Source organism: Podarcis vaucheri, assembly GCF_965113315.1.
Source record: "Podarcis vaucheri genome assembly, chromosome: 2".
NCBI lineage: Eukaryota > Metazoa > Chordata > Lepidosauria > Squamata > Lacertidae > Podarcis > Podarcis vaucheri.
In genome coordinates this window covers 58513067-58540218 of record NC_138760.1, presented here as the reverse complement: position 1 = coordinate 58540218, position 27152 = coordinate 58513067, and the positions used below count along the sequence as shown (strand labels likewise).

At 40.3% G+C, this 27152-nt stretch overlaps 1 protein-coding gene and 1 long non-coding RNA gene across 3 annotated transcripts in view; both read left to right on the top strand.

Annotated features, from left to right (window-relative positions):
* RBM27 (RNA binding motif protein 27) overlaps nucleotides 1-17547 on the top strand; it is a 33188-nt gene extending 15641 nt beyond the window's left edge. For both annotated transcript variants that reach the window (XM_082213460.1, XM_082213461.1), the window contains exons 9-21: nucleotides 646-795; nucleotides 2062-2209; nucleotides 3439-3589; nucleotides 5130-5393; nucleotides 5510-5650; nucleotides 7256-7378; nucleotides 8195-8269; nucleotides 8445-8609; nucleotides 10649-10753; nucleotides 10856-11047; nucleotides 12374-12460; nucleotides 13198-13308; nucleotides 14193-17547. In XM_082213460.1, the coding sequence (XP_082069586.1) occupies nucleotides 646-795; nucleotides 2062-2209; nucleotides 3439-3589; nucleotides 5130-5393; nucleotides 5510-5650; nucleotides 7256-7378; nucleotides 8195-8269; nucleotides 8445-8609; nucleotides 10649-10753; nucleotides 10856-11047; nucleotides 12374-12460; nucleotides 13198-13308; nucleotides 14193-14279 (1799 nt within the window). In that variant the 3' untranslated portion in view covers nucleotides 14280-17547. The remainder of the gene's footprint in view (nucleotides 1-645; nucleotides 796-2061; nucleotides 2210-3438; nucleotides 3590-5129; nucleotides 5394-5509; nucleotides 5651-7255; nucleotides 7379-8194; nucleotides 8270-8444; nucleotides 8610-10648; nucleotides 10754-10855; nucleotides 11048-12373; nucleotides 12461-13197; nucleotides 13309-14192) is intronic.
* A 72-nt stretch (nucleotides 17548-17619) lies between these two features.
* Nucleotides 17620-27152, top strand: part of LOC309527046 — a 56231-nt gene continuing 46698 nt past the window's right edge. Inside the window, exons 1-2 of the long non-coding RNA XR_014217074.1 lie at nucleotides 17620-18237; nucleotides 19834-19946. This is a non-coding gene — a long non-coding RNA (uncharacterized lncRNA). The remainder of the gene's footprint in view (nucleotides 18238-19833; nucleotides 19947-27152) is intronic.

The following is a 27152-nucleotide window of genomic DNA, read 5'->3' as shown; positions in this document are numbered from 1 at the left end:
GTTCTCTCTGGTGCAGGGTACAGCCCGTCTATTTTCCAAAGATAGCAGGGCTAAGGCTGGATTTGGAGAATAAGGTTGGCTTGTAATTGCGGATATAATGAAGAATACTCTGTTCCAAAAGTTTTCAATATAGGGGCATTCTCACCAAACATGAATAAATGAACCAAGTTTTCCACAATCCTTCCAACATAAAGGGGAAAGGGGTGGGATTAATTTTTGCAAGCCTGACTGGTGTCTAATTAGTGTGTTGTTATACTGTGTTGTAAGTCCCTTTGGGTCACCTTTGTGAGTAAAGCAACAAAACAGTAATAATAATATTTTAAAATTGTGTTATGACATGCATGTTGCAGGGTTCCTGCCATATTTACATAGCTCAATATAAATATATTGTACATGTGAATTATGTGCAATATTTTTTTTATTTCATAAAAATTACACACTGCTTGAATGTAAAAAAAAATCTCAATGTTGTTTACACAAGACAAAACAGTAAAATCAAGAAAGTTTTACAACCCTACTTTAAAACAAACAGATGTTAAAAATATTAAAATGTGAAAAAGCACTTCTGCTTGAGCAAATGCATAATATTGCTCACATAAGATTTTTTAAAATGAATCAGAAATCTATATTTTTCTTTCACAAAAGATACGTATGAACCAGATGGCTACAATCCAGAGGCTCCTAGTATTACCAGTACTGGTAGATCTCAGTATCGACAGTTCTTTTCAAGGACACCAATGCAGCGTCCAAATCTTATTGGCCTAACATCTGGTGAGATGGATACAAATCCAAGAGGTGAGGTGTTGTTTCCTGAAACCCAAACCCTCAAAGTCTGAATACTTAGCAAGGGAGCATTACAGACTTTGGCATTCATAGCAAATGAACCCAGTGCTGATGACAGTGCTGTCATTTTCTGTGTGCAGTGATTTCTTTCCCTCATGTCTAATTTGTATTTTCCTTCCCTTTCTTTAATGTACAATTTGAAGAGTGGCAAGCAAACAATGATCACTAGTATCTTTACAACTAGTGCTGTTCAGTGTGTTGTAGTCTGGAATCAGATCCAGATTCTCCTGCATGAGTTTTTCCATATTTGCACTAAAATGCAGTTTGTGCCTAATAATAGATATATCTTCCCTGAGATCCCTTCATAATAAAGTGCTATAATTGTATGTAAAATAAGCCCGAGAAACCCAAATCCCCACAGTGGTTCGTATTCATGGACACCTGATCTGCTTATGTTCATATCCAATGTACACTTTTCATATGCATACTTAGAGGAAGGTTGGTAGCTTAGTGGCAGAGCACCTGCTCTGTATCCCCAGTTCACTCTCTAGCACTGGACCTTGCTGCCAATCAGTATAGACAATACTGAGCCAGGTGGACAAATGGTCTGGTTTTGGTATAAGGCATCTTCCTGTGTTCCTGATTTTTGAATTGTACCCAACTTAATGTGCAGGTGGTACTTGTTCTGAGCATCTTTAAGGGGTAAAGGGGACCCCTGACCATTAGGTCCAGTCGTGACCGACTCTGGGGTTGCGGCACTCATCTTGCTTTATTGGCTAAGGGAGCCGGCGTACAGCATGTGGCCAGCATGAATAAGCCGCTTCTGGCGAACCAAAGCAGCACATGGAAACGCTGTTTACCTTACCGCCGGAGCGGTACCTATTTATCTACTTGCACTTTGACATGCTTTCAAACTGCTAGGTTGGCAGGAGCAGGGACCGAGCAACAGGAGCTCACCCTGTCGCAGGGATTCGAACCGCCGACCTTCTGATTGACAAGTCCTAGGCTCTGTGGTTTAACCCACAGCGCCACCTGCATCCCTGAGTATCTTTAATTTCGTCCAATTTATTGGCATTTTTTGTTCTCAGAAACCCCGAGCTTGCAGCATCCTATATATTTCAGCATTGTATATATTTCTTAGGAAAGTCTATGCATTGTAGACAGTATAGCTATGAGCCCTTTGGGAAAACGTTTTATACATGTTTGCACTTCACCATTTTATAAATACAATTTGCTCCCACTTCATTGCAAGCATACAATCCTTTGCTTTCTTTCCAGGTGCTAATATTATCATCCAGACTGAACCTCCAATTGGCATTGCAAGTAACAGCAGTAATGTATCTAGAGTGGTGCTTGAGCCAGACAACAGGAAGCGGGTTTCAAACACTGTAGAAGGGCCATCTCCAAAGAAACCCTGGATTGGAAAGTAAGAATTTCCTGTGTCTATAGAGAACAGGCAGAATGAAAATGAGCCCCATTCAGTTCATTTGAAAATTATTTGGTTTGACTTAGGAGACTCTTTTATGAGAATTGGTGAATAATTCCTCTTGTGTGTTGCAAAGAATGCATTGCAAAGGTAATGTTGCAAAGAATAGATTGTGTTTGTTAGTCACTATACAAAAAAGTCTCGCTGCAATTTAACAACAATCAATAATATGGCAAAGGGCTTGGAATTTTACACCTTGTTTTCTGGAATGTCAGTCTTCCCCAACCGGGTGTGTCCTCCAGACATTATGACTGTAGCTCTCACCAAACCTGCCCATTGTTAATGGTGGTTGAAACTGATAGGTGTTGAAGGGCACCATGCTGAGGAAGGCTTCCAGTGATAAGCTCTTTGACTTCCATGGCCAGATATTGACAACGCAGTTGAGTCATTTTCATTTCATTCCCCAGAGTCAGGACAGGCTGCTGTAAATTTAAAATCTTACTTATTTTATTCCCAAAACAGCATTGTGAGGCAGGTTAGAGGAACATCTGCTTCACCTTCGTCATCTTTGTTAACGGCTTGTTCATCGTGTCAGTGCAGTGAATGCCATAGCATTTGAAGGCCAAATGCTTGTCGGCAAACCCATGTAACAGTGAGCCTGTATCCTCGTGTGATTAGAAGTCCTCCTTGGTGGTTAGACACAACTCTGTAGATGTAATGGTTTCCTTTAAACATGTGAATTTAGTCTGACAATAAAATGTAGTGTGCCTCAAAGATAGTGATTTGACCAGAACTATCTAATGAGTATGTGTTGGTCAAGGAATTAATCATATTTCTTTGCATCCCAATGTAACCCTCTGTCATTGTGTGAAATGACTGGAACTTAATATGGATATTAGTTGAAATACTTCAATGAAAAAGGAAGTAAAGTTTCATATAACACGGTCACTGTATAGCATTCATAGTCAAGACAATAGCTATCTGTGACTGTTAGACCTGATAGTTAGAGAACTACTTGAAGCTGGGATCACAGTGGTAGATTACTTGGCCTCTGAGCTTCCTGGGGTATCTGACAGGTCTTTTTTAAAGACAGTGCTTGGCTTAGTGGGTATTGGTTTAGCACAGCAAGGTAGCCATTATGGTTATAGGCAATAAAAGGGAATCGTTGTATTTACATTTAAATGTAATTTTGTTAATGTTAAGAGTCAATCCATCTTTTTTCTCTTCAGACAAACTAATAACCAGAATAAGCCAGGATTCCTGAAGAAGAACCAGTATACAAACACCAAATTGGAAGTTCGTAAAATACCACCAGAGCTAAACAATATTACTCAACTTAATGAACATTTCAGCAAATTTGGAACAATTGTCAACATTCAGGTAAAACCAATAATATGCCACTTGTGGTTAGTAATACAGCAATGTAAAGAGGGACATGACGTTTCTGGGACTAGTCTATATATTCCACTTTGTTCAATACTGCATTATTCTCTGGTAGAGTAAATAAATCTAACTTAGAGTCTTGCTTGAAGAACCACTTGGCAATGATACAGTCATGAGAAAAAGAAAGTGCACCCTCTTTGAATTCTTTGGTTTTACATATGAAGACCTAATAACAGTCATCTATTCCTTAGAAGGTCTTAAAATTAGGTAAATACAACCTCAGATGAACAACAACACATGACATATTACACTGTGTCATGATTCATTTTAACAGAAATAAAGCCAAAATGGAAAAGTCATGTGTGAAAAACTAAGTACACCTTACAATTCAATAGCTTGTAGAACCATATTTAATAATAATAATAGTAATAGTAATAAATATTTATACCCCACCCATTTGGATGGGTTTCCCCAGCCATTCTGCGCGGCTTACAGCACATATAAAAATTGTAAAACATCAGACATTAAAAATTTCCTGATACAGGGCTGTCTTCAGATGTCTTCTAAAAGTCAGATAGTTGTTTACAGTGGTACCTCTGGTTAAGTACTTAATTCGTTCCAGAGGTCCGTACTTAACCTGAAACTGTTCTTAACTTGAAGCACCACTTTAGCTAATGGGGCCTCCTGCTGCCACTGCGCCGCCGGAGCACGATTTCTGTTCTCATCCTGAAGCAAAGTTCTTAACCCGAGGTACTATTTCTGGGTTAGCGGAGTGTGTAACCTGAAGCGTATGTAACCTGAAGCATATGTAACCCGAGGTACCACTGTATTTCCTTGACATCTGATGGGAGGGTGTTCCTACCCAGAAGGCCCTCTGCCTGGTTCCCTTTAACCTCACTTCTCAGTGAAGTGAAGTGAAGGAACCGCCAGAAGGCCCTCGGAGCTAGACCTCCGTGTCCAGACTGAACAATGGGGTGGAGACGCTCCTTCAGGTATACTGGACCGAAACCGTTCTGGGCTTTAAATGTCAGCACCAACACTTTGAATTGTGCTCAGAAACATACTGGGAGCCAATGTAGGCCCTTCAGAACTGTTGTTATATGGTCTTGGTGGCAACTTCTAGTCACTAGTCTAGCTGCTGCATTCTGAATTAGTTGTAGTTTCTGGGTCACCTTCAAAGGTAGTCCCACATAGAGCGCATTGTGGTAGTCCGAGCGGGAGATAACTAGAGCATGCACCACTCTGGCGAGACAGTCCGCAGGCAGGTAGGATCTCAGCCTGTGTACCAGATGGAGCTGGTAGACAGCTGCCCTGGACACAGAATTGACCTGCGCCTCCATGGACAGCTGTGAGTCCAAAATGGTTTGATTGGCAACTTCCATAGAAGGGACTCAGATACATACTATATATACACAGTTCACTATCCATCTCTTTTTGGATTAGGGAGTAAAACCTTTTAAACTGAAGCATTATACCTTGGGTGCTTTTTAAAATGTAGTATAGTATTGTTATGTAATGTTGCCTCATGTTTTCTTAGGTTGCCTTCAAGAGTGATCCTGAAGCTGCTCTAATTCAGTACTTAACAAATGATGAAGCGAGAAAAGCTATTTCTAGCACAGAGGCAGTGTTGAACAATCGGTTTATACGAGTGCTATGGCACCGAGAAAACAATGAGCAGCAGCCATTGCCACTATCCCAGCAGCAGCAGCAGGCGCCACCACCTCTTCATCACCCGCTTCACCTGCAGCAACAAATGCTGCCACAGCCTCCAGCCGTAACAATGCACAGCAGTATGGCAAAGGTATAGTGCCATTGTATAAATCGGATCACTTTTCTTTTTCCTTAGCTCTTTAGAGAACTGTGGGTCTGTTTTCAAAATTAAAAAGCTCATTTTTCAATGTTATATGCATAATGCAGGTAACAAAGCCGCTGACATCAGGTGCTTACGTCATCAATAAGGCCCCAGTTAAACATCGTCTTGGAGCACCTGGTGGAAATCAGCCAGACGCTCAACATTTATTGCTTAACCAGTCTAGTTCTTCTTCAGAAGATGCTCAGGTAAAGGAGAGTGTGTATTATGAATCATAAATTCATACATCTTTTCTTTAACATGGTTAGGATGTTAAGGTTTGCCTGGTTCTGTCAAGGGTGTTCACCTTGCTGTATTGAACTTAATCATGATTCAGCATCCAACAGGAAAATGAATAAACTGTGTCCTTTGCAACCCAATGCACCACCACTGTATGCCCACCACCCTACGATCAGTGGATATGGCTAGGCCAGATGATGTGCCTTAGTGAAATGTGTCTCGCAGGTTTCAAGCTCACCAACCCTCTCTCCCAGAACTAAGAATCACAGGGTGGTATTTAACTAAATAATGTAATTGCATGAGCACAGCAATTTTTGTTCGCTCAACAGAACACACACACACACACACACACACACACACACACACCGGTTTGTGCTTCTTGCGTCATCACCAAATCTGTTAAAGAGGGTTGAGGGGAAATCCAGAGCAGATAGGGGTCATGTTTGAAACAATCATAACTGTCTTCCTCCAGCTACTTCTTTAGATAAATCTCCAGCTATTGAGCAGGGTTCTCTGTCTAGTCCAAGATTTTATGCTGTGTCCAACAGAGCCCAAATTGTACCATTTCCTGCTAGGGCCAACACATTAAGAAGTCTTACTACAGCTTTCAGAGAAGCCCTCAAATCCACTAGTCCACTCTTTCTGCAGAGTCACTAGTGATATTTGGGGGGGGGGGGGAATATCCCACGCTATCCCCCACTCAAAAAAGGACTAGAAATTTCTCACCCTTAAAAGGTCTGCTGTGTCAAGGCAAGTGTTTTGTGGGCTGCAGAGTGGTCGCAGGTTGATCAAGAAAAGCAGATTCACAGAGATAATCTGGCTCAGTGCTAACTCAAGAAACAACCTCAATTTTTTCACCTTCGTTAAAAGATTTCAGCTTTCATGCCTTAAAGACATGATTGGTTTGGGGGACCTTCCAGGTGACAACAGAGTTAGAAAAAAAGGCAGGGGAGAAGAGTGAAAGCGCAGTTCAGTAGTTGTAGACTGATCTGTAACATCTGAAGAAGCAGGATAGTGAAGGCATAATCATATCGGCAAAATTGAGAAAATTCTCAACTATTGCCAGGAAAATTTTAAAGTACATTTTCTTTAAACTATAGTAAAATATAGTAAAATACTATAGTAAGTATTTTATAAAATGAAACTCTAATTCTTGTTAACTCTACCTATTTAATATGTAATCAGTACAGTTAAGGAGCAGATACTGCAATTAAGAGAGTTGGGAGAAATTCCCATTCAAAAGATCTTACATATCCCCTTTCTCTTTAGAGTGATGTTGTGTGGAGTCTTCCCCTTCATAATGATAGGGTTAGTTTTGAAATTTATATCTGCCAGGTTAGTTCCAGATCTTTGAAACCCTAAGGACAAAATTCTCCTACTATCCTTCAGTCTGTTTGTTACTGGTAAGAGTCTTTACTTCATCCCCCCACAATCCTTAAAATATCACAGAGAGATAGCTTATAGTTTGGTTTCATCTATGAACAGATGGTTTCTAAGCAGCATAAGTAAGTTGCTTGCACAAAGCTTCATCTTGCCACAGCACATGTCATCATAAAATATATTGCTGCTTTCAGATGTTTCCCACTTCAATTGGCCATTCAAAGATGGTTTACAGTTCCTCCAATTTGAAGACATCTATAAAGCCTGGTACAGGGAATAAATCTCATGATGTCCAAGAAGTTTTTAAAAAGAAACAGGTAACTGTTTGCATATTATTTCAATATATTTCATAGCCATGAGTTTTTAAAATGGGGTTCAGTGTGTGACATGTTTTCCTGTTAGTCCTACCCCTAGTTCTGATTGGAATTCAGGAGATGGGAAATAATTCCTTTTCTTTGACGATTCGGACCTCAGTGTGACGAGCCTTGGCTTTTGAAATGTAATTCAATACTTTTGTGTTAAAGGGATACTCATTTTTGAGCTAATAGCCAAACTTTTGGTTGGCAAGGGCTGGGGGGGGGTCTTCAGTGAACCTTGAATTGTTACATGTTAGTTGGTTTGTCTGCACTCTACAGCATCTATCCAAGATTTGTGCATGCACAGCAAGACTTTCATTGCTTTTTTATCTTCTCCAATCCCACATGAGATTACACATTTTACAAGCACAAAACAGGCTTTCAGCCTTCCGCAAGTCAAAAGCATCATGTAATTCAGCATAGATTAGCTGCAGTTGGGGTGCTGTGTGAAAGAATAGAAACTCTAGGCATAGTGATAGGACTAATAGTCTGAATATGTAACATAATCTGAATTTTGACCAAAGACATTTATTTGATATTGCTTATTGCAACAGCTTTCCAGGAGCCATGAATGCAGTCAGGATCTGTCCACTCTACAAATTGCATCTGTAACTGAAGATAACTATGTTCTCTTGTAAACTCTAATGCCGCAGCTGGTGGAATCATGTTTACATTTAAATGGTTCATGATATTGCCTAAAATTGTGGTTTAAATCCGTTTTTTTTCTAGCCGTTGTTATTAGGGTGTGCTCACTAAAAGCATTTTATTCTTGATTAGGAGGCAATGAAGCTGCAGCAAGACATGAGGAAGAAAAAGCAAGAAATGTTAGAGAAACAAATAGAATGTCAGAAGGTATGCTTGGCTTTTTTTCCATTTAACTTCGCCATTAACTTTGGTTGTGTCTAATTTTAATTTTTAGTAGCAGAGTATCCCCTAGTAAGCATTTTAAGGGCGCATGCTTTTCTATCTAGTGTGGAGGATGAAGTATTTTCAATCTTGCATCACCTCTTTATTTTAACTTTCATAGATGTTAATATCAAAATTGGAAAAGAATAAGGCCACAAAACCAGAGGAAAGAGCAGATATAATGAAGACACTGAAAGAGCTAACAGGAAAAATCTCTCAGTTGAAAGATGAGTTGAAAACTTCATCTGCCAGTTCTACAGCATCAAAACAGAAGTCAAAAACAGAGGTAGGTCCTCTTCACACACAGCTTTTTCATTTCAGAAGCTACTACAGTGGTACCTCAGGTTAAGAACTTAATTCGTTTTGGAGGTCTGTTTTTAACCTGAAACTGTTCTTAACCTAAAGTACCACTTTAGCTAATGGGGCCTCCTGCTGCCGCTGCACCACCGCTGCACGATTTCTGTTCTCATCCTGAAGCAAAGTTCTTAACCCGAGGTAATATTTCTGGGTTAGCGGAGTCTGTAATCTGAAGCGTATGTAACCTGAAGCTTATGTAACCCGAGGTACCACTGTACTAATTGGTGCTTCCGGGAAACTTATCTCCCTACATTATTTTTTTTAATATATGCTGCTTCGCTCCATGGAAGAAGCAGACGATTCGAAGCACCGCACCACTCACCCCACGTCACTCCGGGTCCCCGAAATCGGGTTCCCCCGCGAGTAGGGGAGGCGCAGAAGGTGCCTGCCGAATCCCACGTTCACAGGCTTCTCCCGCCTGTGATTTTTACGGGTCTTCGCCGCAGCGGTACAGACCCAAATTCCCACGAGGCAAGTTCCTCCCAATCAGAGGAACTCCGCCATTGCCGGAGGCACCAACCCGGAAGTCCTACTTATCTCCCTATATTAAAGCCAGCATGAGGGTCTTTGTTAAGCATTGATCATACAACCTTTTCATGCATTATCCTCATAAAGAGACATCCAGGTGTTGAAGGGGCAACTGGCTGCGTCTGTTCCTTGACAGGTTTCTGGTCATGCTCCCTTACGTGTTGAGAAGGCCTCCACCAGCATACAAACATGAACCATGCATGTCCTGCCAACAGCCCCTTCAAAATGTGGAACTCCTTCCATGCAATATATCACTTCTATCTTCTATCTATCTATATGTGAAATTATACCACTTCTATTAATCCTCACAGGGAACCACAGTAGATGGTTTCAGTCACCTCCTTCTGTCTGGTTTCTCATCCCTGACTCCTATTAAAGCTGTAAGATGACCCCAGAAACTTAGTGTATAATGAAATTGGCCTGCCTCTCGCGCACAGATACTCTACCCAACACTCTTTCCTTCCCCTCACTCAGAGAAGAGGATCCATAACTAATAAAAACAAAGAATGTCCACACTTCCCCTAAAGTTCACTTCCCCTAAAGTTCACCTTAAATGTTGTCCCGTTGCCCACAATGCTTTTATTTCTGAGCAAAGGCCAGCAAGAGCCTCCCCAAACACACACACACACACAAAGGAAGTTCCCAGAGCTGGCTTAGTTGTTGCTGGTCAGGAAATTGGGATTTAATGACACATCGATGCTAATCAATGTATCTGCAATACATGAAGTTACTGCTCTGCGAAAGCATGCCATGTTCATCGTTGAGATGAACAATGGAAGTACCTCATGACCAAGAATGTGCATTTTTGGTGCATTTAACTTGCACCTCCTTTCCATTTTCATAGCAAGTGGCAAGCTGTATTGATTAACTTGTTGAAGTTTTTAATTCTGAAGCTGTTAACATAAAAGGCCTGAGTCAGCCAGCCCATGGGAAAATGTTAATATTTATTCTTAAATATCAGGAGCAGTGTAAACACAGTGAAATTGAAATGTTACAAATCTGTTCAGTTTTGTTTCTAAAACTTTGCTTTTTTATTCCACTATCAACTTCTCAAACCTGTTTCTGCAGCCATAAGTATTCGGGATCTTCAGATTTTCTAACGAGAGCCTGCAGTTTGCCCAATCACCTCTAGGGGTCACATGCAACTCATAGCTAGTGTCAGTGCTGGGTAATAAGTGTTTTATAACTGTCAAAGCCTACCTTAAAATATTTTATTTATCACATTTTATATCCCTCGCTTGTAGTTCCAAAATGATGCCCAAGGGAGCTTGCAAGTATTTGTTTTTACCCTGAAGGCTCTAAGCCCTTAAATAGTGGGTGAGAAGAATTGAAACCCAAGAGGTAGCATCTTAACACACCTTGGTATGGAGATAAATGGAATAAAATGCAAACAAACTTGCTTTTTGCTCTCCCCACCCCATCCCCAATTCCCTTTTAAAGGCACAGAAGGAACTTTTGGATGCAGAGCTAGACTTTCATAAAAGGCTGTCTTCCGGGGAAGATACAACAGAATTAAGGAAAAAGCTCACCCAGTTACAGGTGGAGGTAAGTTTTCAAAGTTATATACTATCTTAATTGTGCTGTATATTATACATGAAACCTGTTATAATGTTCATGGAAGATAAAGTGTATTCCTTTTGTCTGTAGGCTGCCCGTTTAGGTATCTTGCCCGCTGGTCGTGGAAAATCGATGCCTTCTCAAAGCAGAGGACGAGGACGAGGTCGGGGAGGGAGAGGGAGAGGTACAGTGAATCATATGGTGGTAGACCACCGTCCCAAAGCAATAACCATTGGTGGCTTTGTGGAAGAGGAGAAAGATGAGTTGCTGCAGCACTTTGCGGTAAGTCAGCAATTTGTAACTAAAATTAGATTAAATTGTTCTGGCTTCTGTACTCTATTCTAGAATAGTATAAAGCTATTATTGCCCTAAAACATGGGTAGGCAAACTAAGGCCCGGGGGCCAGATCTGGCCCAATCACCTTCTAAATCTGGCCTGTGGACAGTCCGGGAATCAGCGTGTTTTTACATGAGTAGAATGTGCCCTTTTATTTAAAATGCATCTCTGAGTTATTTATGGGGCATAGAAATTTGTTCATCCCCCCCCCAAAAAAAAAATATAGTCCAGTCCCCCACAAGGTCTGAGGGACAGTGGACCGGCCCCCTGCTGAAAAAGTTTGCTGATCCTTGCCCTGAAACTTAGCTTCCTTCATTTTGAGTATAGCGTTAGTTGCTTTTGTGGTTAATCTTGTCTGCTTCCTAGTTGAAATTAGAAATGGAATGGCATCACATATCCACCTGCATTTAGCTTACTTCTGAAGGAAATCGACCCTCTCAAGGAATATCTAGCTGTAACTTCCACTTCCACCTCCTCCTTCTAAGATTTCTGATCTTTGGGAAGCTACTTACGCAGACAAGTCACGACATGGTCCAAGTCATGTTTTTAATGCCTTTTAGTGGAACTGTCATGGGTCTAAAGCTGCTTTGGATACCTTTATATATTAGTCAACCTTTGAGTTACTTGAGGTTAACTTATTTTTTACTCCTGAAGCAAACTGGTCCAGCCAGTTTTCATGTGAGAGCCCAATACCATTGAACTGCCACAATTTTAACCCTTTCTTTACATATAGACAGGTAAGCGTTTTTGAAGATCTACAGACAATAAGCAGAAACACTGGTCTCTGCTTCCTTTTCTTCTCTTTCACTCTGGGTATCCAATACACCATTGTCTTCTTGTCTGTAAACATAATGTAGGTTGAGCATAAGCCTTTTTGATGGCAAGAATATGGGCGATATCCAGTTAGCCCTGTTGGAGCAGCAGGAAGCATATATGCTTAGAAGAAGAGGGAGAGCAATTTCTGCCTCCCCTGGAAATTTGTTCTGTCACTAATAAAATACACACACACGCATACACAAATATACCTGAGCTCATATTCCCACTTTTTGTATTCTGCCTCTCCTCCCAAGTATGTGTGATCTTCACATATGAAGTAGACTGAGGCTAAGAGATTAAATGGTCCAAGGAGTAGGAATTTGAACCTGCAAACTCCCTGATCCTACTCCATCACTATAACTACTATATTGCACTGGCTTTCAGTAAGTTAGGGTTCATTAACATGCAGCCCTAGAAGAGCATGCACAGATCTTATTCATAGTATGTGTTTTACAGAAATTTGGAGATATTGAAGGCCTTCAAGAGGAGGATTCTCCTTTAAGTGTTGTTCTAACATTTAAATCCCGTTCTGAAGCTGAAAATGTAAGTAATTATAAGCTAACATTACTGTACTCCTCTAAGATGCACTAAAATATCTGCTTGAATGGAAAGTGGTTCATTAATATATTTGGGGGGGGGTACTACTTTTACAAAGGCATTGAATATTTGATCACTGGTTTATAATTCAGCCAATGAATAAGCTTGTTTAAATTATGATTCAGAGAAATGCTTGTAGTAGAGAGTATAAACTCTGATTATTAGGGCTGTGCAACCAATTTAGCCAAACCCTGAACAAAATCTGGTTAAGGCAACTCTAAATCAAGGCGAATCAATTCAGAGCTCAAAACAGGGAGACAGGCAGAGCCCATTTCAGAGCTCAGACAGAAAATGTTGCAACACAACATTGTATGAGGTGGGAGGGGAGCTAGACTTCGCTCATTGACCACTATAACTTTGAAGCCAGGGATTTATTTATTTATTTTAAAAAAAGCTTTGTGTCTTAGTGTTGCAGTTAATTACAACACTGGTAACACTGCAATTTGGATTCAGGATCCAAACCAGGTCAGAGCAGGTCCAGGTCACCAAATCTAACCCCACATTAAATCAGGAGTCCTTGCATAGGCATGAGTATTATACTGTATAGTAGAAAGACTTCTTGGAAGTGCACATGGTGATCCTTCTGCTATAACAGCAAATAGCCTCTGCTTCTTAGCACATAATTTGTATTATTGTCTTCTCTTCCCACCCCTCCCACCCCCCAAAAAAAATTCCTGCTCTAGGCGGCCAACCAAGGATTAAAGTTCAAAGACCGACGACTACAGATATCATGGCATAAACCCAAGGTACCCTCTGTGTCCACAGAAACGGAGGAAGAGGAACCCAAGGAAGAGGTACTGGAATTATGTTTAAGCGCTGCTTGTCTATCAAAGCCTCTCTCAAACACTATTTTATTTTATTTTATTTTATTGCTTCTTACTGTTTTGAGCTCATTATAGGAACTGTCCTGGAAGGGCATTTCTGAATGCTTAAGATATTTAAGGAGAACCTTAAGGTTGTCTGCATTCTCGCCGTTTTGTGACTAAATCCTCCTGTTCTTTAATTTGGTTCATAACTCCACAGCATGAATCAGATGGTGGACAGTTGGTTGTTTTTAATTCTTTAGCAATTTATACACCACCTTTCTGGACCAAGTCCACCCAAGGTGCCAAGCAAAATACAAGCATAAAACACAAGAATATATTATAATTATATTCGATTAATTTGATATTTATACCTTGTTTTTTCTGTTAAAATAATACTCAAAGCTGTGTTACTTTATAGTTTATTATGATGCTATATAATCGAAAAATAGAGTATATTTTAGCAAATACAAAAGCCATTTCCAGAGCCACAAAACAATTGCATGACCAATAAGACACATAAAGGCTATTTGAAAAGTGATTTTTTTTTAAGCTGAAGTGGCCAGCCCATCCCTTGAGAAGGCGTTTCATAAGGTAGGGGCCGCTGCTGGGAAAGCCCTGTCCATTATGCTCTCTAATCACTTCAGAGCACTCAGATTCAGTTGTCACATTTCACCACCCAGATCCATTTTTGCTATGTTTTCTCTGCATGTTTAACCCTGGCATGTAGCATATTTAGAGGAATATCCAAGAGAAAATTTTGTCCACATTTTTCAAGTCAAGTAGAATCACTGATATGGACCAAAAGGTTGCAACTGACTATTGTGGTATCGTACATTAAAAAAATAAGCGTATTATATTTTGTCTTTATTCAGGAGACAGAAGCTTCAGATTTATTTTTGCCTGAAGATGATGATGACGAGGACGAAGACGAAGATGAATCTCGTTCCTGGAGAAGATGAAACTTGAAATGGAATCAATAGTTTTAGAGTTGTTGAACTAAAACTTTTAAAAAAATATTTAAAGGAAGTCAATGAGCCAAAAATTGTTTTTGTTTTTATTTTCATACACACAAGAAAGCAAGTGTGAGTTTGAGATATTAAACTTAACAAATAAGTAGCCACGATCAGCCAAAGGCTAAATGTTGCAAAGGTGGTTGTGATCCTCTGAAGATGGAATGTATCAATCTTTCAAGCCCAACTTGTGTTTATTTTGTTTTTAAAATATGGACCTTTTTCAAGCTATCAATGGCTTTATAGGCTTTATTTAGTAATGTAGAGTGTGAGATGAGAGCTTTCTGTGAAGTTCATTTATATGTCAACATTTCCTGGAATTTGGTAATTCAAAAGTCCCTTAGTTAGGTGGCAGACAAGTTATTCAGTTTGAGTAAGTTTCACACCTGTCCAGAATTGCTCCTAATCTTACTGTGGATGATACCATTCAGCTATCTAGCAGAATTACAGGGCAATGCTGCCCATCTCCACATTCAAACAAGTCCACATCAATGACAGCTACTCTCGTCTAATATGGCAGTTCTTCTCAATCTGATCTTCAGACATAGTCCAGCCTTACTACTTTTTGGGTGCAGCTTACCACTGCTCTGTGAATTCCACATTTACTTTCATGGAGCATCCATGGACCTCCTGCATGAATCCTATTAAAATGAACAGAGCAGTTAGTGCTTGATGAATAGCTGGTATAAGCAAATACATCTAAGTGCTTTTAAAAGTGTCCAGCCATTTGAGTTCATTTTCTGTCCTCTGTAGCTAAATAAGCTCTCTCTTTTTTTTTTTTAACCTTTTTAGGTCAAGCCTCCACAGTATTCAAAGCAACTTGTTCTTTTTTTAACACAGAAAGCCCCAAGTCTTTTTTAGAAAAATCATTAAAATGATTTATCACTTCTAATAATATTGTGCTTAACTCTAAAGAGAGCAACTTTGGTAAAAGAAAAGAGACTGATTAACTTAGATGCTTTTTATTTCCATGCTTTTTGGTTATGCTTTCCCTTCCTTCCCCCACACCACTTTTTTTATAGCACCTAACAGTAGCTGGGGTAGATTGCGGTAGAAACCGTATTAAACTATTTTGGCTTTCCAGGGCAATAGATCTTCATACTCAACTCATGTGTCACTTGCTTCTGTTAAGCCTAAGCACATTGTCCTGTAGATTCCACACACACACACACACACACACACACACACACACACACACTTGGTGCCTCTGTACTATGTCAGTACACAGTAGGGCCATTTTATATAGGAAAGTATGTTACGCCACAGCGTTCTGAATGTTAGAGTCAAAGAAGCAGAGCAAACAGTACTGTTCTCAACTCCTGTGGTACTGGAACACTAATGCAAGCAAGTAAAAAAACAAAATATTATTTTTGAAGTTTTCTATTAAAATGTATTACTGCAAATGGTACTTTACCCTCTCTTAAGTATCAGAAGTACTACATTAGATCTCAGCTAGCTACATAAAGTCAAGCACTCTGTTCTTCCTATTCTTTTGGGTACTGTTGTGTGTGTTGTGGTATGTAAAGTCCAAAGTAGTATCAATTTAAATTCCAAGTCATACTTGGAGAGGAGTGTAATTTGTCAGCAGTTTTTTGCCCTTTACACAAAGACCTTTGTTTTCTAGATTATTGCTACATTCCGACTAATGTTTAATCTCAGTGAATTACGTTAGAAGAAGAAAGCACGAATATTGCACACCGTAACAGGCAAAGCCTTGCTCTTCCCCCCATTGCCTGCAATGTCTTTGGAATGCCTGTGACTCAGTATGTGGCCATCACATATACTGACCCATTGCAGCAAAATGCTTGAATCTGAACAGTTTAATCAAATGATAGAGGGAACAAAGGATTTATATATGTGTATATATATATATTGTACAGGGTTTTCTTAAAACTGTATAATTGTGTAAATATTTTTGCTTTTTTTGTGTACTAAAACTACCAGCATCTAGATTTCCATAAGAATTCTTGTATTTTTGTATCCGGAAGATTACAGTGAGTGAATGAAGCTGTAAGAGAAATTTCAATAGCCTTTGGCACAGGTAGACCGGATAGGATTCCTTTTCATATGGTTTTAAAATAACATTTTGTTAGCACACTGTTCAGAACAGGATGGATGTCCTTGCTCAGAGTGTTGGCTTTTTTTTCATGGGGAGCGAGAAAGATGAGGGGCCATGGGGAAAATATTTATTTAATGGGGATTTTTTCCCCCTTCTCTTTTCTTTTAAAATATTTGTTGGCTTACATAAATCCTCTGGTGACATCTTAAATGTGATTTCTCAGGCCAGAAGCACAAAAATGAGTTGTGCCCCTGAACCCATGTATTGAAAGCATACTATTACGTTACTGAGAATGTAAGTGATGGGCAGCATAGTAGTAACTCACTTAATACAAAGGAGAAAGGAAAACTAGTTCAAAGTGACCTTCATTTTGACATAGCTATGGATCTCCCTGTGTTGTGTATTAGAACTTAGTAGGATACCATTTGTGTTTCTAGGCAGGTAACTTCTGGTAACACTTCATTTTTTATTGCTGTGGAATTGTCACTTCTGCATTCATAAGCTATGATGGGCAGCATAATATAATACCTACTAAGTGACTTGAGAATGATAAATCAATCTGAAATAAAAGGCTACTACACAAGGAGTACCACTTCACTGACCACTTAGTGTGTAATCCCATTGCAATCCAGAAGAATGCCACAATGTAAATGGTCAGTGAATCACCCCCTCAACCTCTACAGATATTAATGCTTCTACTATATAAGCTGTCAATTAAACTGTGGTATAAAAATTTTGGTTGGTTTGTTTTAAATCCTTGAGCATAAAAAAGCCTAGCATCCGAAAACTGATTTGAAAAAATATACGCCCACATACAGTGGAGATGCTTCAACAGTTTTTAACAAAATCATGTGAAAAGGAATGGTAAATTCCTCTCAATGTATAGTAAACTTGTATTATAGTTTTTACAAGATTGTGAACTTGTGTAATAGTATATTAGGAGATATTGTTGGATTTCTAACTGTTTATACATTTAAATTCATACATGTAATGTTTGTTTTATTGATTACACTCTGAATTTCTAAGATGCATGTTGACTTTTTTGCAATAAAGAAATAATATGGAATGGCGTAAAACTACAAACGAAAAAGGCATAAAACAGATTGAATTGAAATTTGGAAAAATAGCCATTCCCAAAAAATTATAATCAGAAAAAGAGCTGTATTGCTTCATTTCTTCCGAGGTATACTCGCGTGAGTGCTTGGTACAGAGTGTGTGTTAATAAATACATTCGTATACATATTCATATGCATAGACATAAGCAGTTGGAGAGAAGGTGCAGTTTTGTGGTAAAATGTTGGGTATCTTTATTGAAGTAATACAGGTTGGTTAAGCCTGTGACAGATGTGAATGCTTGCCTCAGAATTTTGCTATTTCCTCTCAGGAAGGGCAGTTTGAGATAAACAGCAGCTTTGTGACAGAACCTTCAGGAAAATTCTTGGACAACTTAACCGCCCTGCCCCAACTTAACTATTCTGAACCGGAAAATTATTTATTTTACCTCACCTTTCCAATGAATTTGTTTTGTTTGGGAGGCAGCTTACAAATAATAATAATAATAATAATAATAATATAAAATTAATACAGTCATAAAGCTCACTTTTTATTACATGGATAAAACCAATAGTGTGCTTTTTAATCATGTTTGCCTCCAACTTAACTAATAAAACTGGTGGTGGTGGTCTCTTGATGACGATGGTATAGAGGGAGGGATAGTAAGATATCAAGTATTAGGACAATAGCAACTGAAGGATATTGTTCACTATTCTGAAATTCACGTCACGGCAAAAGCAAGAAAACATCAGTAATTTATGAAAACAGATTTGCCTATATATCTTTGAACTCAAGGTAAGCTACATTTTCTAGACAATTCTGCATCTAGGCAAGCTAGATCTGCTAGGTTGAGTAATATTTGCTTCCTCTGTTTTTAGGCCATACCTTTTAAGAGCTAAGACACGGAAGAACAGTAATTTCTAAATTAGGCTGGCCCATGCTAGTGCACTATCAGGGAGCCATTGTTAGGCTGTTAGAAATTAAATTCTGTGCTTGTGAATGATTTACCATTCTGGTCTTGAAGCAGCTTGTGAGCTTTTGTGATAATATGTTTTCTTTTGCTCTAAAAATTCACCTTTACATGTATAAAGATCCCCTCCCCCCACAATTTTATTTCTGAAAAACTGCCCTGTCAGTTGGGAACACTTTTAGAAGTTCGATGCAGCCTAGATCTTTCTGTGTAGAAGATTAATGAGAAATATGTACATGTTAAATTTGCTCTAATCCACCACCGCAAATGGCCTTTATTTCTAATCTTCAGTACTTCGATACCTGCATAACAGTGGTAAAGAATTCCTTAATTTTTTGTTACTGAGAGCAGAAAGACTTTAACTACATAACTGAATCTGTAATCTGAGGGCATGATGTGTCTTCATGCTCTCTATAAAACTGAGGGAAATTCTGAAAGGCTTTTACAAACCCCAATGTGGCATGGAATCATTGAATTGTAGAGGTGGAAGAGACCCTGAGGATCATCTAGCCCAACGCCCTGCAATGCAGGAATCTCAGCCAGATCATACATGACAGATGACCATCCAACCTCTGCTTTAAAAGCCTTCAAGGCCCTCTAGATGGGCCATGGGTGCTATCTGGGTCCTACCCCATCCCTGCTTTGAGCAGCAAAAGATCTCTGGTCAGCATTGTGTGTCAGTTGGCTCTCAGGCCTTGTCTGTACAAGAGCTTGCCATCCTCACGAGCAAGACCCAAAAGTATTGGAAGAAGCAATACATGAGAAAATAAAGTACAAAAATGGTGAATGGTTTTATGTGATGGCCATGCTCTTTCTCCCATGTGGATCTTGGGGGTAATGATCTTCCATACCGGGTTATTATAAACATAACTAAGTTAATGATGTGAACCTCTCTGAGTGAGCACTTGGAAAAAGCTATCCATTCCTACCTGTATCCCACCTCCCCTGAAAGGAGGTGCGCCTAGCTATGGTACAGTGTGACTTCTAGCAGGCTGCATTATTTATGTCTGTCAGAGTTAACTTCATCCATCTTCATCTGCAAGCTGAATCTGAGCTCAGATCCCCTGGGAGGAGGGCAATGCACAAAACAAATCCCATTTATTGGAGACTCTACAGAACAGTCTTTATGTTAATCTGCAGATAAACATATTTAAAAGCAATATCTGTTGTGACCCTAGCTATGTCCGCCCAAGAAATGTGATGCACTTCATAATATTTTTGGCCATTTTATTTTGTTTTCAATATAAACTGAAATGCGCCTTTGCAGCAGCAAGACAGATTATGATGATCTTTCAGTTTTTTAGACATTGCTCATACCGGTTTGCATTATTTTCTTTCAGCTAGCCATTTAGACGTACTGTAAAATAAACATTCATAAATTTCTTTCAGTTATTGAGGATTTCAATTTTATATCTTTGTAGCAGTGTTTTGATAGAAAAGGCTGATGTTGCATGTTGAGCTGGGCTGCCTTGACACAGTGTTCAGAACACAGGATCCTCCCGCCAACAATACTCCATGCTTTCAGCATCGATAGGCAAGTGCCTCAATCTTTTTTCTTTTTTGTGTAATTTTGGGGAACTACTAGATCAATGTCACAGCCAGGTTGCTTAGCAAGAGCCTTGTGTATTTGTGGGCACGTTTGCATAAAGATTAAAAAGGAGCATTTATGATACACCCGCACCTAGGCCATACTGGAATCCCAACATATTATGAAATACGTAGCTTTTGAAGGTTCAGAATGCTGCATAGAGAGGCTTATGTCACTTTAACAGTCACAGATGCCCTCAAAGGATCCTGGGAACTGTAGTTTATCCCCCCACAGAGCTTTGCTTCCCAGTACTCTTAACAAACTACACTTCCCAGGATTCTTTGGGGGAAGCCACGACTGTTAAAAGTAGTGTAGGAGTGAATTAAAAGTATGGTGTGGACGTTACTTAAGTTGTGCAATTGGCCACAATTATTTGAAAGCTCTCATCAGCAAGGCACTTCTCAAGACAGACAGCGTATTCTAGGGATGTGCATCGGCTCTTTGTGTATTCCAAATAACCAGGTAAATTGGGATGATTCAAGGCAGACTCTCACATTCCCAAATTGCATTGCATTGTTAACAAGGCACATCAGGGTGAATCAGGGAATCCTCAACTTTGGAGTAGCTCTGATGCTTCAGCATTTCCAAAATGTCAAGCACATGACCGCCCCCATCCCTCTTTTCTGAGAAATTAGTCAGGAGACGTGGGGTGAAAGAATTGGGGCAGGGTCTTTTGTTTTGATGGACAGGTCCAGTTTTTAATCACAGTGATTAAAAGTGGGTGGGGGTTGTTGGTGTTGTTGACGTTAATTTTTCGTATCTTTATTTTGAATCTCATGATTCATCATTCAAATTGGTTGTGTATTTTTTGATGTTTCAATGATTGTTTATGACTACTTTAGTTATGGTTGTAGTTATGTAATTTTTTTACATGTTGCAAGCCGCCTCGAGCGAGCATAGTTTTAACTTTAAAAGGTCAGCAAACAAATGCAATGATTGATTGATTGATTGATTGATTGATTGAATAATCTTCCCAGTGCACTCCAACCACAGTGATTTGAAGGAAGGATGTCAAAGTGAATAAACTAAGTTGCTCTTCACATGGGTCATTTTTGTCCTTTGAGTTTTGGCTGTGAAAACGGGGTAAGCGACAGAATTAGACTAGGTGGATTGCGTCTTTCCCAGTTGTTGTTTTTTCTAGCAAGATAAAGCAATAGCTCATTTTCTCACACACCCCCTCAGGTGACCACTCAGTAGGGAATGTCTAGGTGATGTTAGGCTACAACTCCAATAATCCCTGACCATTGGTCATGCTGGCTGGGATGAAAGAAAAGTGGAGCCCAACAACAACTCTGGAGGGCCGCAAGTTCTTTCCCCGCCCTGGTCTACAAATATTTAACTTAACTGCAGCACTGGCAGCTTGTAGTGAGTGAACCACCTTCCAGAGAAGTTTGCCTGCCATGACCTTATCTGCTCACTGAATATCTCCCGATAAACTTTATCAAGGCTTCTCCAGAGCACAGTCTGAAAATGGCTATGATCATCTTGGTGCTTAACTCTGCTCATCTTGTTTTGAACATGCAATATAGTACACATGAGGTTATTGTACTGAAGAACCTTTTTTAAGTAATTATAATTTGGTATTCTGTGCATCTTTATGCTGATAACTTTAAAGCACTCATGGTCTCTGTGATTTATTTAAATGCTAATAAATTATACATTTATGGCACTTTAGTAATTCATGTGAAAATTATTTGGAGTCGAGCCACTATAATGTACTCCTGGTATGGTCTCCTGTGGCCAAAAATATGTCAAACAACAGTTCCATCCACTTTCTGGATTCACATTTTAGAGTGACTTTGGGTTATTCACAGGTCAGGGAAAGATAAGGAACAGTTTTTGAAGAGAGCAGGCCTTGAACATTTGAAATCCATTTCATAAGCAGCGAGGGTTATACTCTGTGCCGATGCTACTCTTCTTGTGCTCAAAGTACACCTTTTGTTTGAAAGGCTTTCCCGAATTCTTTCCTTCATTACTTAGTCATAGGCTATATATGTATGTATGTATGTTTGTCTGTCTGTCTATCTCTCTGTCTATCTGCTGTGCTTGAATCCCATGCTTCTTCCAAAGAGCTCACTGTGGTTGCATTCGCATGGCAGTTTATTTGAAATGATTTAGTATTTAGGTGACAGCCATGTTTCAAAGATGCTGCCTTTTATTAGACCATCATAGCTTTGGGGTTTCACAGAACTTTCCAGCTTTCAAAATGTTTGTTGTGAAGTATATCTTTGTGGAGGGTTTGTGGGTGTGAGAGAGACAGGACACATACAGAAAATGATGTACATATTTAAATAAGACATTTTGCAGTCCTATATTATATATTATTTAAATCTTACACCCGCACTCCCTCCATATACATATTCATTTATTTTAAGGGTGATAATAAGAAATTGTGGGTGAGGACTAGATTCTGTGACTTATCATTAGAAAGTGATTCAACAGGCAGATTTGAAGCTCAGCAATCTAAGAGAGATAAATTCTTAAATTTAGGCTCATGCTTAACTTGGGGTAGAAAGGATTAGTGGAAGCTGATCCATTAGGGCAGATGGCAGACCCTCCAATTGTCCTTATTTTTCAGGGACAGTCCCAGATTTACAGAAGACGTCCCATTTTCTGATTTGATCCCAGAATGTCCCTCTTTTCCTTAGGACGTCCCTATTTTCATCAGAGAAATGTTGGAGGGTAAGGAATGGGACACCCCTCATCCAGCCCATACCTGTCTGCCTTCTTACAACCAGTCCAGGGCTTAGCAACACTTTCTGAACTTAGTAGGGTGGAGGCTTGGGGCACACCTTGAATGAGTTAGCTCTACCTGTTATTGGCTCTCGCTCTGGCTCCTGTTGGTGGTCCTGATCCCACTACACCAGCCCAGTGGGCACCAGCTACCACCAAAAACTATGAGAAATGGCTTGGTTTTTTATGAATTAAAGCTGTGGTGAATGATCTCGAGAAGCTGACAAGTGATGTATGTTTTCCTACCATAGACTTTGCTGGAGGGGGGGGGTAATGATTTCTATGTTTGCCTTTGGGGAAATTGTTTTCTGAAGCCCATGAGAGCATCTCTAGTAATGTGCCATAATCCATGAGTTGTAGAACATGCTTACAGTTTTTATTAAAAGGCATTTTTGTGGCCAATGTTATGCAGTCATAAGGGTGTCCCCTGCGCATGCTCAGTACAAACCTGTTGTCAGAGAAGGTTGCGTGATGCAGGAGGAGTAGAATTGAACGTTGAGGCCAAAACTGGGAGCAAGCAAACAGACCACTATGGCTTGAGGTGTTGAATTTCTTGGGCATTTTGTTGCAGGGAGCAAGCGGCTGAAAGCCACCCCTAGATATTTTCTGTCATAACATGTAGCATGTGCACATCTTGCTTCATTTCAGCTGCCCTGTTTAACAATGCAGCATGTTCTAAGACCTCCCTGCTTCCTTCCCCAAGTGCTGAAACCCGCACAAAACAACAGGATATATCTTTGATGGATGGGTGAAAAACAGTGGAAAAATCTCGAGAGACATGTGACAGAAGATGGCACGCAGGGCTTCTAAAAATACCATGTAATGCATCCAGCTAGAGAGTGTCTGAGGCAGTGGTGGGAATTCAGCTGGTATGCGAGAAGGAAGCTGTGCCAGCTACAAGGCCCAGCGGGTCCCACTCCTTAATAAAACATAGTTAAAATGGCACAGGAAGCCATGGCTTGTCAGCTCTGACACCGTACATGGGATTTCAGCAAGCATGTGATGAACCACGCACGTCTTTTTGGCCAATGTGCAACTGCTTATTCTCCCCCAAAGTCAAGCACACCACTATTCTGTTTGGCTTTACAATTAATTACAAACTGGGAGGGAATGCAAATGGAAAGAGATTGTTCTAATTTCAGCTGACATGTTGGGGTTTTTGTCCTCCCACTTTGGTTGTTACGTTTTGCATTCAAAGTTTAATGAAGGTTTCAGTGATTACTGATGTTAAGAAGCAGGCAAATCCAAACACTAATGCTAGTCATGTTTCTGAGCTGCAGGTCCAATACGCGGCTGTTTGGATATTGGTTTCTAGTGAATGTGGGTCAGGAAGGGCAAGTGACAACATGCGAAGGATTCATGTAGTCTGCTTGTGGGTTGTCACTTTTTTTAAGTACCCAGATTTGCCAGGCTTCTGGAGCAAAACGGCTATCTAAATATGCCACAACCATATGCTGCAGCTCTCCCTATCACAAGATACCCCTTTGGAATATTTAGTAATGTGATGCAAAAATTGGCACTTATGGCTTAGATGCCCTTATCTTTTGCCTTGCAAAAGATCTTTCCAGGCACAGGTCTGCGCTTAAAAGCACCATCTCAGAAAAACAAACTTGTTGTTTGCTCCAGAGCCTTTTCCACAAGACCCGCTCTTTAGCGCTCAGTCAGAGCAAACATCGACTCGGGTTTTCCGTGGATTGCTGTTTGCTCCGATTGAGCTTTAAAGTGCTGGTTTCCACAGCTCTGGAGCAAAAAAAGTGTGCTTGGACGCAGAGCTTTAAAGCATGGAAAGAGTGGAGAAGCCCTCTGTACTCACAGCAACATTGCAGAGCAGCGACGCCCAGTATATGGGGCGGAGGGGGCTTCAGCCACCTCAATATTTTGGGGCACGGAGCTCAGCCTCCCCAATATTGAGTGCTCGGCAGCCGGGCGGGACGCGCAAGGGTGAACCAATCCGTGCGCCCAATCCCTTGCGCGCCGCAGCCTGTCTCCGCCCCTTGGGTCAGGCCTGACCCGGGGACAGAGCCGCCGCAGCTAGGCGCCTCGCACACCGCAGCCTCTCTCTGCCCCAGCCAGCAGCCTCTTTCTGCTGCGGAAGAGCTGTGTGCTTGCAGCCCAGTTGAGGAGAAGGGCGGCAGCTCTCTGCCGCCAACTCTTCACTCTGAGGAAGCTCCCTCACACGCTTAAGCCAGGCTTCGATGGGAGTTTGTTGGAGGGAGAGGGCGCCTGGTCGCCCCCTCCAGAAAATGCACCCGGTGGATGTCTGGCTGGGTTGGTTGGGGGGGGGAGGTGTCATGCGTGTGACATCATGCACATGTGACATTCCCCCCCCCAAAAAAAAAAAAAATGTTGGGCGCAACTCGGCGCGCCTGTTGCAGAGGACCCATTCATCACAAGCACGGTTGAGTACAGGCAATAAAGCAAGAATGGGAAACCTATGACCCTCTGGGTGATATTCGACTCCAACTGTTGTGTTTCAGACTGCTGTTTCAGACTGCCTCCCAACAAGGCAGAAGCCACTTAGGATCCAAGCCGGGGAATAGGAAGTATAACACTTCTTTTTCGTTTGGAAGAATCTCTTCCTTTCTTTGGTTGTTCCTGATAGTTGTCAGCAGTCCACACCCCTCTACAGATTAGGTTTGGGTGAAACATTCAATTAAAAACAAAATCATTAATAAAACATTTTGTTAGAAGATTAAAAGAAACCATTTTATGTCTATGATCCTTTATTGGACACAAGTCTCTATTTCAGTATAGTCTCGGTGATTTGAAAAAAGGTGCTTTCTACATTATATCTGATTAACAAGTTGAAAATAAAATGTCTACACAAAGCCAAAGGCGAATAAGATTCCAGCCAATGAGTTGCACTAAAAGCAGCAAACCACAGTGGAATTTGAATAAATATTTTGTCATTCACAGCAAAGTGAATTACAGGCTAGCTCCATCACGGAGAAAGTGAAAACAAAATATAGTGTTCAACGGCTGGTGAAAACTTACTGCTGCTCACACTGCCCATTGATCTGTTTCAGCAGCAACAGTTGAATAATATGAAGCATGAACGTGTATTGCCAGAACCAATCAATAATGCTGACAAAGTTGGGTATTTACTGGAAACTTTTGTCGTATCAACAAGATTCTTTCGGGGATCTTTGATTCAACTACATGTCCCACATTTTCCTTCTTGTTGATTTTTTCTTTTTTTAAGTCATTGGACTATATATATTGTTTCCTGCCAGATATATTTAATTCATTCTTACTGAAAAAATGGGCTTGGAATGTTACTGACAAATCAGCAAAATGTCCACCAATCTGTGAGAAAATAGAATGTTTCCTATGGGAAATTTGCCCTGCACCAACTTTCCAGCATCTATTGTTGTTGTTTTTGTCGGCCTGGGCATTCCAGCATTTAGTGTAAATTGGTTTTAATCTAGCTGGTTTTATCCATTCTGCTTAACCTTATTATTTTCTTTTGACTGCCTTTCTCATATTTTTATCATCATCACCATCAATTTATTGCAGTGAACAGACCAGAAATACGATCAAAACAAAACCCGCCCTGTGCACCATACTCTTAAATACAGTGCAAATACAAAGCAAGGTGCAACATTAATGTCCTTGGTTTAGGTATACATAAATATAAGAAATGACCTAAGTAGCCTCCAAAAATTATTCTTCTCCCCAAGAAATAGCTAGTGGCTTTTTTTAAAGCCATTGCAATGTCTTTTACCACTGTATTTGAAAAGCACTTTCATTGACACTAGAGAGAAGCTCCGCACAGGAGATGACATGGCTCTTCCATTGTCCAATCTGATCGAGGAAATGTCTAGTGTTACCCAGATGGTCAATTATTCATCAGCTAAATAGCCAAGCATCAATTACCTGGCTTGATTCTCTTATTCATTAAGGAGATTGAACAGCCTAGTTTAACAAAGCAAGAGGAAAGTTGCTAAGCTACAGGGGATACCTGACCAAGCTGCCCACACATGGCAAAACTTCGTAGTCCAGGAGAAGGAAAAGTTAGACAAACGGCAGAGTCCTGTGGATGGAACTTAGGGAATGCTTATGAAAAGCCACATCTACCAGCAAACAGTCACATTATAATTCAACCTGAATATCTTTCCTGAGAAACTTGGGCAGGGGAAATCAGGGAAAAAGTAAAAATGCAATTAGTAGGCATACTGAAGGGTTATTCAGAGCATGAAACAGATACTAAATGGATACTAAGGGGGCACCCATTAATTATGTAACACCTTTGCAGGTGCTTTTTTCAGGACCAACCCCCACATGATCTGGAAGACACACCAGAAGTAAGGTACTCCAGTGGTAATGCAAGATATCCCATGGCTAAGGTGAGCCCTGGAGGTGTCAATTCAGAATATTCAGGAAAATCTCCCAGGAAGGAGAATCCAAGGTGGTTGGATG